This window comes from Neopsephotus bourkii, unplaced genomic scaffold, assembly GCF_033783945.1.
Source record: "Neopsephotus bourkii isolate Nb327-2 ecotype Australia unplaced genomic scaffold, CSIRO-AGI_Nbou_v1 NB_168, whole genome shotgun sequence".
NCBI lineage: Eukaryota > Metazoa > Chordata > Aves > Psittaciformes > Psittacidae > Neopsephotus > Neopsephotus bourkii.
In genome coordinates this window covers 17,144,745-17,158,600 of record NW_026900684.1, presented here as the reverse complement: position 1 = coordinate 17,158,600, position 13,856 = coordinate 17,144,745, and the positions used below count along the sequence as shown (strand labels likewise).

Sequence of the window (13,856 nt, the reverse complement as noted above, 5' to 3'; positions counted from 1 at the left end):
TTCCAACCCAAACCACACTTGACCGCCCGTGGCACAGCCCGCCCGCCTCCGCCCCAGCACCGCCTCAATCCCGCCCCTCGCCCGGCTCCCCCCCCACCTCCTCAGCCGGACTACCGCGCACCGCAGCTCCGCGCAGTGGCCGGGGGGTTGCCGCGCCTCTGGGGGCGGTGCTGGGGGCGGTGCCCGCTGGCCTTTTCCCTCCCGGTGGCGCCGAAATCAAACTGCGCCAGAGGCGACAATGGTAAGCGGCGGCTGCGGGGAGGCTGCTGCTTTTCCTCCTTCCCTCCGCTCTCCTTCGCGGCATGAGCTGCGGCGCCGTGCCCGGTTAAGGAGGCTGTTGAGCTGGCGGTGCAAGCCGGCCATTGCCTCTGGTAACCCATTCCTCGTCTTTTCTTTGCAGCTGCGGCCGCTGAGGCAGCTGGGCCGTGTCCCCTATCGCGCTCCCCCCGCTCTTGGGGGTCCCGCGGCGCCGGTGCGGGGGGTGCAGCGTGGGCCGTGTTTGGGTTCTGAAGGGCAATGTAAATCTAAGGAACCCGGAAGAGCAGGCCCCGCCGCTGCAGCTCGGGCGGGCGCCCTGGTATTGCGGTGTGGCCGCGGGTGGTGCGGAGGTGAGGAGGGCTGAAGGGGTGGCCGGTGTGGCGAGCAGCTATCTGCCTGCTGTGTTGTATAGGTGTGAGCACCTAGCTGAGAGGTAGGAGAGCGAAACCAACGTGAAGGTTAATAAAGCTTACCTGGAAAACACGTTGTCACTTTTCTCTGTCGGAGTGCTGGTGTGAAGGATGGCGCCTGAGGGATGTCAGGCTTTGTGGGTTTAGCTCCTTTGGCTGCAGATGTCATTCGGGCTGTTTGGGAAGGCAGGGAGAAAGAAGGTGATCAGTCTGTTCTCTGTTCGTGCCCCTACTTGTGTGTATGTTGAGGCTCCGGATACCAATCCTGTGATGTACTGATGTCATCAGAGACAGCTGTGATGTCAGTGCTGATGTAGGGCATCACTGCCTAAAGCAGGAGGGAGGAGACTTTGGAAAGTATTAATAGTGATTTTGTTAAATGTCGTACTGATTTGCTTCTGTGCCTGCCTGCGTGTTACTGTAGCTGCATAAGCTGGTTTCTCAATTTATTGTTAAAAATCTAAGTCAGTCTGGCTGTTTTACTCCCTAAAGGTGTTTTAAACATTGTGTTGCCCTACTGTGTGATTTGTTTAAGAAGGAAGCAGTAGTGAAGAAGTAAAAAATGGCATTAGCCATTAGCATCAATATTTATGTTGTTTTGTTTTTCTTTTTTGAGGGAGACCACCTTTTGCCAACATCCTGTTTTGCTCTTTCCATCCCCCTTTCAGTCTCCTGTAGTCACATGCAGCAGTGCAGGGTCACATAGACCATGAAGCAAGGAGTGGGGCAAGGGGAAACAGTCCTGTTTAATGTTACAGCCACTGCTTTTGGGTTATTGAGTGTGCTAGATGCTGTTAATAAAACTCCAGTTCTCTGATTTTACAGGAGCATGTCAAAATAGCATCTCTCAGTTTTGTATTACAGGTAGCAGTTTATGAGTAGTCATTTTTCCCTTTTGCTTCTATTTCAATCCATGTTATTTACTGCTCAGTCACAACTGCAGAGAAAGAAGCACAGTTTTTAGAGTATGACTTTGAAATCAGAAGGTTGGGTAGGAAGTTTGAAGAAAGATGTAGTACCTTTAAATGTACTTTATCTCCTTAATAAAAACCTAAATGGACTACATTTCACACTAGCGCCTCTGTATCACAAGCTAAATAACAGTTCTAACAAAAAAATAATCCTGAAACAAAAAACCCAAACCCAAAAGATATTCCTTCTTCTTTTTCTAAGGACTATTAAACATTTGGGTGAGTTGCTGACCATTGATATAAATATACATTTTAAATCTACTAACATTGGAAGGGACCTCAAAGACCATCTAGTTCTAACCCACAGGTAGGGGCACCTTCCAGTAGACCACGTTGCTCAAAATCCCATCCAGCCTGGCCTTGGTACGCCAAGAAACATGAGGGCTTGAGCTGGATTGGGTTTTGTGAAAGGTCAGCTCTGAACTTACGGTGTAGGTCCCTCAGTTTGTTAGACTGCAGGTGTTAGCTTGATGTGATGATTCTTTGGGAAGTAGTACTTTATCCGAAAGCCTGGGGTTAGTGGTATAGTATTTTAAAGGACAGCAAATATAACTTAGATGTAAACAGATTAGAATTCTGAACAGATGTTAATTATTCAGGTTGCTGAATGTGTTGGTTTGCTGGTTTCTTTTACTCTGTTCTAGTCCAAGAAAAAAGGTTTGAGCTTTGAGGAGAAGAGAGCTCGCATGATGGAGATCTTCTTTGAAACAGTAAGTAACTTGTAATTGTCCTATATTTACATTGTTGGGAAAACAGGTCCTGAAAGAAGCTTAGCTGTAGATGACCTCTGTATATCCTGCTGTGCATTTCACTGATGCCCTGTGTCATCAATGTATAAATTACAGGGACAGAGCTTGATTCATATAGCCTCTGATCAGGTGGCTCATCCCCAGGAGGAGCCAAGGTGTTCAGGTGCTTAGGTGATATCAAATGCTTCAGGTGCTCCCTATTCAAGTCTTCTAATTTTGAGTTTGTTCTGTCAGAGGGATTAGGAAGATTAGAAAATATCTCACTGCAGTTTAGGGGAGGAGGAAGACATTTGAGTGTAGAAAAGATGAGGAGACTTGGAAGAGGTCACTGGTGAGATGAAACCAGGGGATCCAGAAGCAGAGATATAATTATAATGTGACATAGGTAATTCACAGTATTTCACCTATTAAAAAGAACACTGTGGTATCTGAGTACTTGAGCAATGTGGTGCATCTGGTGCTGACAGGATAACCTGAGCTCTGTCTGTCCTAAGGGGTTTACAACCTTAACTAGAGACAAGATCTAGGTGACCCTGCTTGAGCTGGATGACTCAACTTCTATTTGGAATGGGGATGGATGACTGCCATCCCCAGTCCAAGCAATAGTGGTCCCTTTGAGCCTCAACTATTCCATGATTCTGTGACTTGAGACCACCAAAGAGCAGAAAAGGACTTGTTACAATAATAGTCTTTTAAAATTGTTTAATTAATAAGGGTTCTAAGTCTATTGAGGGATGTGCAGCTTATTTCCCTAGCAAAACATAAATATGCAATGTATTTCCTACTTTTTTTTTTTTTTTTTGCATTGATTCAGTGTAAAAAAACCCCCCCAGACTTAGATGATGCTGTCATTTGGAGCTAAAGTGTCTTTTATGTTTTGCACAGAAAGATGTGTTCCAGTTGAAGGATATAGAGAAGATTGCTCCAAAAGAAAAAGGGATTAGTAAGTGTTACAAAACTTAATTCTCATGAGTCATACAGGTCATACAGTATAAACTTTCTTGGCTACAATTTCAGGTTTGTGATTGTAATGGTGGGGAAAAATAGCTAGAAAGGGAGACCTGTCAATGGCAGGGCTGTAGGTTTGAGAGTGACATGAACAGCGTACTCCTATCTTGGTTTACTGATGTTAAATGAGATGGGATTTTTCCTAGGCTCTGAGATGCCTGACTTGCAGTGACTTTTAGTGTATGAAATATGCGCACTCAGGTAGTGAGCAGAGGATTTAAATGTCTGTCTGTAATGTCACAAGTATTTTAAAATGCTAGTCCAGGTTTACACAGTCCGTATAAGCTTTTCTACCCCCTCCCCCAAAAAATGGCTGGACAGCTGTAAATGGAAAGAGGTTGTCTTTTCAGTGAAAGTCTTCCTGATGAGATGGATTGGTTTAGGATTAGGTCCAGGAGGATTTATCTTATGCTGTTGAATTGTTTTATATGTTCCTCATTCCAATTCCTTTTGTGCTCATTAACAAAAGGGTGGCAAGGCGTGACGTTTCTGTGGTTGTCCTTGACTAGCATGTCTTTATGGCACTGCAAGAGTAAATGAGCTTCTTGGAAGAACTGCAGGCATATGTGAATATTGCAAAGCAGTGTTTTTCAGTTATGTCTTCAGCTAACAGGGACGCTCACAGGCTTCTGAAAAGATGTGTTGTGGTCTTGATTGGTTTGTCAATGCATATATTTAATCGTAATTGGCAGGAAGAGGATGCAAAACAGTTAATACAAGCAATGGAATGTCATATTAAAAAATCTGGAATGTAGAGTTTCTAAAACCATCAACACATTTTAATAGCCCACATTCATCCTGCTTCTGCATATAAAGGCGTTTAGCCATGCACCCTAGGCCCCAGTTACTCTGGAAAGAACAATGTCTGGGCTGTGGAAATGCCCCCGTGCTGGCATCCAGCCTGTAGCTTCCAAAAGATTGGATGTTTCTGATCTGGGATCCCCTTTAGACTAGAAAGTCAGACACTGAAAACCATAAAGTAACTCAAAAGTCTTTATATCTGCAGTGCTTGAATATAATAGCAATTACTTGGAATAGACACAATTTTTAAACTGGTGAGTTATACCACACATTTGCTAGAAAATGAATAATTACATTCAGAAATGTTTTGGATCCTTTGACTGCAGTTCACTTTTTGTATTGGAGCTGACTACAATCAAAAGTAATATCTGCCTCTCCTGAGTTTATAAACAGATGGCTTTGGTGCCTCTGCTGCTGTTAAATGCTTTGATAAGCATTACAAAGTGAAATGTAATTACACTCCTAATCAAGAAATTGTAAATTAATCCATGTTAGAATTAAGATTGCAAGATAACTTCTCAAGTACCCTCTCATGAGTTTGTTATGGTTTGTGCTGTAATATGCATGTATGTCTTATGATACTCATGAGTGGTGTTTTACAAACATCTGGTAGCAGACTGTACTGAGTAGCAGCTTTGATGTATAAACTGCTGATCCGAGATTTATCCCTTCAAGTGAAGCATCAGGCATGGTGTTCTCTTGAAATCTTCCAGCTAACTGACGCTATAGAAAAATGTTCATACAGATTATTGTAAATTTATGGTTTGCATAATTTTCTGTAGTTTAGATGCTATGCGTTTCTAATTTAATATTTTTGCTTTTATTAGCCTCGATGTCAGTGAAAGAGATTCTGCAGAGCTTAGTTGATGATGGCATGGTGGACACTGATAGAATTGGAACTTCCAATTATTTCTGGGCTTTTCCAAGTAAAGCTCTTCATGCCAGGAAGCGTAAATTAGCAGAATTGGAGTCTCAGGTAAATCTATTTTAAGGAAAGTGCTTGTTTACCTGAATGGATTTGCTTTTTTCTTATACCTTCTTGTCATTCTTGTTCAGATTACGCTTTCTTGTGTGTGTGTATGTGTGTGTGTACTACTGTACTGTACAGAGATTTTACTATAGGAATCATCTGGCACACATGGTATGACATTATCTTGCTATCATGTTAGAAAACTTGGAAGTTGTTTTAGTTGCAGCTTGACAAGACTTTGTCTACTTGCTGCTTTCTGAAAGCATGTTATTTGTGATGCAAAACATCATTTAATAATTTTCTCTAAATATTTAAGTAGCATATGCTTTTATGCGTCTTTTATATAATGTAGGCCATCATGTGGTAATGATCTAAAAACCATGAGAAGACTGAAATGTGTAACCTAAGTAAATGTGACTTTGGTTTGTTCTTATGGCCAATGTGCTTTCCTCTCTGTTTTTATTGGTAGCTTAATTTGTGAGCATTTGTCTAATCCCATATTGTACTTTCATGAAGAGAGAAGAGCATATCAGTCATGATCTTCTGCAGAAGAGCCAGGCATCTTTTGTTACAGTATTTCTATTCTATTGATCCAGTTCTTTCCTACTTTTTAGGAACTGTCTTTCTTGGTTGTCTTAATTGGAGTGGGAAGACATCTATTCATCTCATAACAAGATCGATAAACTAGCTTTGGTCTGATGGTGCCATGGCACTGCCAACCTTTCCCATGCTTGTTTAGCATTATGTCTGTTCCTCAAAGAATCATTTGAATTAATGCAAAATTATTGGTAGTATCTGAGCATGTCTACAGCCATTATTTTCTTCAGACATAGCTCTGGTATTATCATTGCCATCTTATGTACAGTGTAGGCCACTTCAGCTGCTACTTTAAGGCTTCAAACTGAGTGTGTAAACTCATGTTTTCTTCCCAAGCTCGTATTGTAAAAGCAGTTTTTTATATGCATAAACACTTGTTTACGCATAAAATGTAGCGTGACCAGCTGAGAGGTAACCTTGTCAGTTATCCCTTGTTATGCTGTCATGGCTTGTAAATCTGTTATTAAAAAAATGAGTCCAATCCATTCGTCTGTTTTAACTGATTCGGAGAAAACTCCAGGAACAAACTTGCCAACAAAGTTTTCAAGCTGACAAGCAGGTATTCTTTATTGCGGCGCCGGGAGACACGGGGGATAAATCCTCCTAACGTGTGTCTCCGTACTGCTATACAAGCTGTCCTTTTATAGCCCCTGGGCATACATACATATTCATGAGGCTACATATGGATTACATCATTTTCCAGAGAGTTCCCCGCATGCGTACAGATTTGTGGTGGTGGTCTCTGAGGGTCGTTTACTTCTTCCAACGATCTTCATCACTTCTGGCAGCCTTTGAAGCACGCGCAGTAGATGCTCATACCAGTTTAATTGGTTCGTTAGCACCAGAGACATAATAATCCTCCCATCCTCCTACTTATCTGTTAGTTCAACTGTAGCCCATCCTGGACACCTGCAGTTCCCAGATACCCCTTATCCCTGTGTCCTGTTTTTCTAGGCTGTTTTTTCTTAAAGCTATGTCAACTATAACGATTTATCTTGTGAGAATTCTCAGTATGTTCTCTAGCTGCACTCTCTTCACATATTTTTCTCTATGTACCCTGCACCTCAGTAATTTTCCATTGCTACTGTTACAAAGCCATCAAACTTAACACTATTTAAAGCTACTTCTAAAGATTTCTATATACCATTTTGTAATTTCGTGCCCCCCCCTTGTCTCATAACCAACATAAGGTCATTTCCTTTTGCTCTGAATATTTTCATTAATGGCTTGGATACTCTCGATGGTTGTCTGAAGGCATTTAGTGTGTCTGCTTGTGTAGATCTGGCAGAGGGGTACTCTTGTCACATGGTCAGTGTGTTTGCTACAGTTTTCAGGATCAAGAATAAGAATTCCTGGAGCTTTCACTTCATTTCTCCTTGTTCACTACCTCATGTTATTTTTATGAGCCAGTGATACATTCAGGGGTCTGTGGCAGTAAGGAGGAAGTATTGCAGTCCTTTCTGTCATTAACTGTAAGTTGATAACCTTTTAGGCAGGTGCTTCAAATGAGTTAGGAAATGCTACTTGATATAGCTGCTGTGGGCTGTATTTTTGTGTATGGGTCACCAAAATTGTTGACTCTTTAATTTCGGGTTCTACCACTGACTTGCTCCATGTTTTGAGTAACTTTCTCAGCATCAGATGTATTATGGATATAAACAGTACATTGTGGTACTGAGACTTGGTTAATATTAAGTTGTCCCACTGACAATTTTGTCTGCCGCTTTATTGCCTTTGCTTTCAGAACTCAGATGAGTCCAGGCATTAAAAACTTACTCAGTTTAGCTGAATATGCTTGTACTGTTTTCAGGCATGGACTTAGTCTGGCATGACAGGGTTTAAATTCATTCATTGGCTGCCAGTAAAAATGCACTGATTCCTACGCTGGTAAGTTCTGTTTGTCTGAAACAGGAGATCAGTTTAACTGTACCCCAGTTTGGAGCTTACTCAGGTTATTAGTATGTTCACACAAGTTTTAGACCAGGCTCCTTACTCTGCCCGAACACAATGCCAACTGAACAATTGTACAAATACATGCCAAAATTCCTGCTTTGTTCACCAAACACCCTGGTGAAACTGTTATGTTGAACGCAAATGATTTGACCTGGATACTTTATATTTCTGCTTATGCTTCACATTAATCCAAGTAGCTGAATGAAGGAGTTGGTATTTGTTGTCTTTACCCTCGGGCCCAGTCCCATCATGAATTGTAAAGATAATTACCAAGCAGGTCTCTGTCGTACCCTGATGAGTATCTTCCTTGGAATGTCTTGCAGAATCTGCCTAATATGCTCTATCATAAGTATCCAGGGGTTATCTACTAACTCCTTTAAATGTACTATTACATTATTAAAAATAAAGCTATCTGTCATTATGAAAATATAAGCATGTAATTATTGTATTGTAATGTTATTTTATGGCTACTTATGTGTATGAAAGAAACTATGCTGATATAAACAGTTTTGTGATATAAACCTGTTCCAGCTGAAATAGTTTTGTTGCCAGACATTTATTTGCAAGCCAAGTCCTGCTCCTAACATACAGGGTTATTGATGTGAGAGCTCTCTTTAGACCATGTTATGAGCCCTTAAAATATTTGTATTCATTACCTTGCTTTTCTGATGAGAATGGGAATGTTACGGCATTTCAGGGGAAAGCATTTTTGCTAGCTGAAAATGACTTCTCTGTTGACATGCTGGAAAAGGTGGCATTTTCAATGAATAGCTCTCTGAATGTTTTTGCAAGATAACGGATTCTGTCTGTGTCTGTGAGCTGAAATTTGCTCTTTTAATGTGCGTATGCTTCTTGATGTGAACACATACAGATTTTTCTTAAGGGTTTCTGAATCCAGTCACCGCATATCACAAAATTTCTTGTCAGACCACGCAAAGCAAAGGAAAAAAAGTAAGCTATTGTACGATTTCTGTTGCATGTTGCCTGTTTTTCATCATTCCTGTGCGCAGCTTGTTGCAAGCTGAGTGACGTGTTTTCTTTCCGTGTCTTGTCCAGATCGCTTGTTACATGAGTTGGTCTCTTTCTTCAGTTGTTAAAAGCTGGAATCAAGCCACCTTACTTAAAGTACAAGTTTAAAAATCTAGTAGTTCAGTTCATACTGCAATTAAAGCTTTTTACTAGGAAGCAGTATCTTTGTTTGCTGAGTGAATGGGCAAGAGGTGAAGAGAAAGGAGTGATCCTAAATGCTGAAGAGAGACATTTGAAAATAAGTGGAAGAACAGAAGAAGCTTCTATAAGATACACATTATCCTATTAATTCATAGTGCTGAGGCTTACGCTGGAAAATTGGGCCTGCTACAGGGCCTTTTGCTTGCATACATTAGTACTTCATGTCATTTTAGTGAAGTTGCTTTTGCCTCTCTGCATCTTACAGAGCTTGTGATCATGGGAAGGCTGGTTTAGGAACTGTTCCTGAAACAAATACTTTGTTTCAGATATTTTTGTGATTATCAAGCCACATCTCAATTTAGAAACTTAGGAGCAAAGAAGTCTAGCTTGATGTTCGTAATGAACAGCAAGCCAGTTTTGTCTGGATGTTTTAAAGTTGCACCTCACAGTGGCTGTGTATGTCATAGATTTATGTCAGAAGGGATTTAAGTTATCAGTGTGATCCTTTTGTGCAGAGGAATGGCAATTAAAAACAGTGCTTGAAATAAAGGATGTTGGTGCTGCTGTCTAACCCAGAGTTACTGTTTGGACTTCTTCCTGTTCTTCTGAAAAGCCAGGACGATGAGCATCTTCAGTTTGTGTAGCATCTGCTGCAATTTTTTTCATTGATGGCTCACAGAGTAAGATTTGCTAAGTAGGTCCCTATGGGTTTTGTATTGATTTGTTTTGCAGTGGCTGACTTAAAGGTTTATGCCTTTTGCTGGATGCTTATCCTTCACCTCTTGGTTATGCTTATGCAACTATGAATTGGACAGCTGAAAAGTAAAAAGACATGGGAAGTTGCATTTTGGTTTATAGTTGCATTGGTACAGCTATGAGATGGTGATAGCAGAGCAAGGGTGTAAATTGAAAATTATTGTTTTAATAAGGCTTATAAGTGGATAAATTTTTAATGGAACTTTAACTTGTTGAGAGAACTGTGGAAGCTTTACTGAGAGGTTGGTGGTTTTTTTTCCTTCAATAAGAAAGGGTGAAACAATGTGGTTTTATTCATTATCAATATTTTCCTGGCAACCAGGTTCTAAAGTTTTGAATTATCTATGACCAATTGTATTTTGACAAAATGAGATGTTTACTCTTGGCATAATACCAGAAGCTTAGAAGTTTTATTGAACTAATGAAGAATTTGACCTACGCAATGAAAGAAGAAAGATCGTTTATTAATGATTCTGCTGCCTGTTGTTGATTTCATGCATAAAATGTGGAGACTGGAGATGAGCAACTCCAGCATGTTAATCACAGTCCTGTTCAATCCTGGGCAAGGGCTGCTAATATGTTTCATACAGTTATGTGCCTGCTTGTTTTTTGTATTGTTCTGATGTACATTTATGTTACCTGCTGAAGAAGAGAAGGCGCAAATGCAACCAAAACCTTGACAACAGTTGTATCAGGTAGGAAGAGGCATTAACAGTGAGTGAGGAAAGAGAAGCCTTTATGATATAACCTTAGTATAAGCAGGTTCAGTTTAGATTTTCTTTCACTTTTTCATATGTGTCTTTGGTAAAACACAACTGTGCTGTCTGTTTTAAATAAGATGCTATTGCAAATGCTTGTTTGCATTTTGTTTTATAGTGGCTTGAATTAAGTATTAATTAAAGTAACTAGTAAAACTTAGTCTTTTTTTCACACAAGGCCTGTTGGGTCTGCAGACCAGAGCCCTCAAAAGCCATAAGGAATGTCCCATCTCTCCAGAACTTTCTCTGCCATACTCGGCGTGACTTAGGGAGAGTCTTGGCGGGTTTAGTACTGATGCTACAGAGCTTAAGAGGCACAGAAGCAATTTCAGTGATCCTTGCTAGTATCCAAGAGTGTCTGGCTGGGATATGTGCTTGAACCATAAGGTCACTGAGTATTGCCACAGCATAGGGTTTTAACAGATAGGGACCTGAAATACCAAGTTTTTCAAAGATCTTGCAGTTGTTAGTGGAACTGTTGACAGACCTGTGAGCACTGTAACTCAGTAGCTTGTGGAAACGGTTTACTTCTTTTTCCCAGTTTGGTTTTGTGACATTTCATTCCATTGTTCAGTTCAAAGCTATTCATTTCACTGTTTCATTAATTGTTCCACTTATCTCATTTCTCATGACATTGCTTTCTCATGGGTTATTCTTTTGTATTCTTAGGATTTGCAAGGGAAAGTTTAACAAAATACAGTATCAAAGCTGCTGTTCCTTCTGAAACTGGGAGCAGGATGGTGACACCTTGTACTGCAAGAAAGATTAAGCTGAGTCTTCTTAGAGCAGGACACAGGATGGACTTTCTATGATGTTCCCTGTGCTCATTTCAAGACACACGTGGCCAACAGAGACTTGAGGGCAGTTTCTGGCAATTTTTTTCCTTCACTAAGCATTGCACTGGGCCACTGTTAGTTAAGATGGAAGGGATTAGTTGATGTTTCATTCCTTAAATCCCTGCCCTAGGGTTGGTAAGAGGAGGGATTTTCACTTCCCATGACTCATGTATTGAGCCAAGGGAAGAATCTGGAAGTCAGTACATCCTAATTCTCATTTGGCAGATAGTTTAAAAAAAAAAAAAAGAATTAAATCCCCAAATAAAAATCCCCAAATCCCAGGAATGAACTTGTCGAAATAGAGTGACTTCACATATACCAAATTGATTGTACTTATGAGCATTGAAATATGAAAAGAGAAAGGATTAATTTTATTAAATAAGAGCAATAAAAAAGACTCGGGGAATGCTGTATTAGGAAATGCTTTGTTAGGAATGCACTTTGTTTGGAAATAGTTAATGGGAAAAAATAATCATATTGGTGAGTAATCTGGCTTGAAGCCTCCTGGAGATGTTTGACAGCATACCTAAAAGGAGAGAACCTTATTTGTTCAGAATGCACACAGAAAATGTTGAATTTTAATGATCAGAAAGTCCTTTCAAGATGTGGTTTGGTTTATTTCTGTCCTTTTAGGCAGATACATTTTTTGTCCTCAAATACTATGACTGGATTACTGCATGGAAAATTGCTGAATAGGGACTGCTTGAGACCACTGAATGAAGCACAAGGAACTTCTGCCCACATTGTTTCACTCTGAACTGCCTCTTTCTTGATCCAATTGGCTCAGTCACTGTCAGTGTATTTCCACACAATCTGGAGATTGATTCTGGACTGCAAGTAGGTACAAGTGCTCAGAGGTGGCTAGCTTAAAGTAATCAGCCCTGAAAGGAGGTACAAATCTATGGAGATGATAGATATTTAGTAAGGGGTAACGTGTCTGGTGGTGCGTGGAGTTGAGTGACATTGCTGAAGATGCCAGACAAGATGTGTACATGGCTGGTGCTTTGAATAGTGAGGGAGTGTCTGTGGGACCTAGTGCTCTGAAGCAAGCTTTTTGCATTGTTTTGTAGGAGTGTCCTCCATAGATGGTGTTACCAGCCTTTAACTGAGCTCCTTACACACTCAGATCTCTATTTCAGTTTTCATCCTATCAATGGTTTTGAATGGAGAGTTTCACTGTTCTGGTTTCTTTTTTGTTGTTTTTTTTTTTTCTTTCCTTGTGTTGTTCAACCTTAAGGACATTGGATAAAGTGTCTTAAGTTTTATTGTGATCTTAATATTTGCTGAATATGTTTTAGAAAAGCTTAGCACTATCTTTTTAGTATGAAATTTATAAATGTTGAGGGAAGTATCCTATCCTATCTCAGCCTGAGAACACAAGGCTGTGGGGAGACTTTCCAGCAGTCTTCCAATACCTAAAGGGGACCTTCAAGAAATCTGGAGAGGGACTTTTTATAAGGACATGTAGTGACAGGACAAGGGGGAATGGCTTTAAGTTGACAGAAGGGAGATTTAGATTACATATTAGGAATAAATTCTTTACTATGAGGGTGGTGAGACACTGGAACAGGTTGCTGAGAGAAGTTGTGGATGCCCCATCCCTAAAAGTGTTCAAGGCCAGGTTGGATGGGGCTTTGAGCAACCTGATCTAGTGGAAGGTGGCCATGCCCATGGCAAGGGGTTGGAACTGGATGAGCTTTAAGGTCCATTCCAACCCAAACCATTCTGACTCTATGAATAGTATAGTTAAAGAATTGTTCTCTAAAACCAGAGTACATCAGTACTTCTGCAAATAATGCATGTGACTTGTGTTAGAAATTATCTTGTTAGACATTTTTCTCTATTATGTATGTTTACAATTTAATTTTATTAGGTTGCAGAAAACATAATAAATTTTCCTTTTCCTGGAAAAATGAAAGTGTAATTGCTGAAGAGTTCTCTCTTTTAATGCCCATTGTAATACGTAGGCAGGATCCCAATATGTTGACTAAGCAGTTACAGCAGTCTCCCCATATCCATGCTGGGCCACCCTCTTCCCCTCATATTTGAGGGCATCTCATTTAGCTTCCTACTTTATTTATTTATTCTTATTTGGATTGGCCTGGCCATTTTGATAATCTGCTGAGTGATTCCGTTCCCTTCTGGCTCAGCTTTTTCTTTCTCCTCTCTTACATAGTAATGACTTTCCCACCAGGCAGTTAATCGCCCCTCCCTATATTCAGCCTGCAGGCTTTCACTGACCTGTACATTTTCTTGGAAATAAAGGACTAGACATATGAAGAAATGGCCAACTTCATACCATCCACTGGGAGCTGTAGCAGTAAGAAGTATCCTAAAAGCAAAAGTCTGAGAATTTGCATCACTTAAACACTGAGAATATGTTGATTACATCTATGCTTGTTTGCTTGTTGATCCTGATAAGCTTATTCCCTGGATCAGCCTCCTGGAAGATGCTAATAAAGTTTTATTTGAAGCAGTCTAGGGAGTTTGTTACCTCTTTGCATTTTGTGCTTGAGAAATGTTGATGTCTTAAAATGGTCCTGAAGTCCTAAAATGTTCAGCAGAGAATACTCTTCTAGTGCTGTTACTTATTAGAGCCTTCTGGAATTATGGTTAATG

General features: G+C 40.4%; 1 protein-coding gene across 2 annotated transcripts in view; it reads left to right on the top strand.

Moving 5' to 3' along the window:
• The first annotated feature begins 2,262 nt into the window (after positions 1-2,262).
• MND1 (meiotic nuclear divisions 1) overlaps positions 2,263-13,856 on the top strand; it is a 42,434-nt gene continuing 30,840 nt past the window's right edge. The window contains exons 1-3 of one of the 2 annotated variants that reach the window (XM_061373829.1): positions 2,263-2,349; positions 3,274-3,331; positions 5,025-5,173. In XM_061373829.1, coding sequence (XP_061229813.1) covers positions 2,326-2,349; positions 3,274-3,331; positions 5,025-5,173 — 231 coding nt within the window. In that variant the 5' untranslated portion in view covers positions 2,263-2,325. The remainder of the gene's footprint in view (positions 2,350-3,273; positions 3,332-5,024; positions 5,174-13,856) is intronic. The other variant, XM_061373839.1, reaches the window with a different exon arrangement.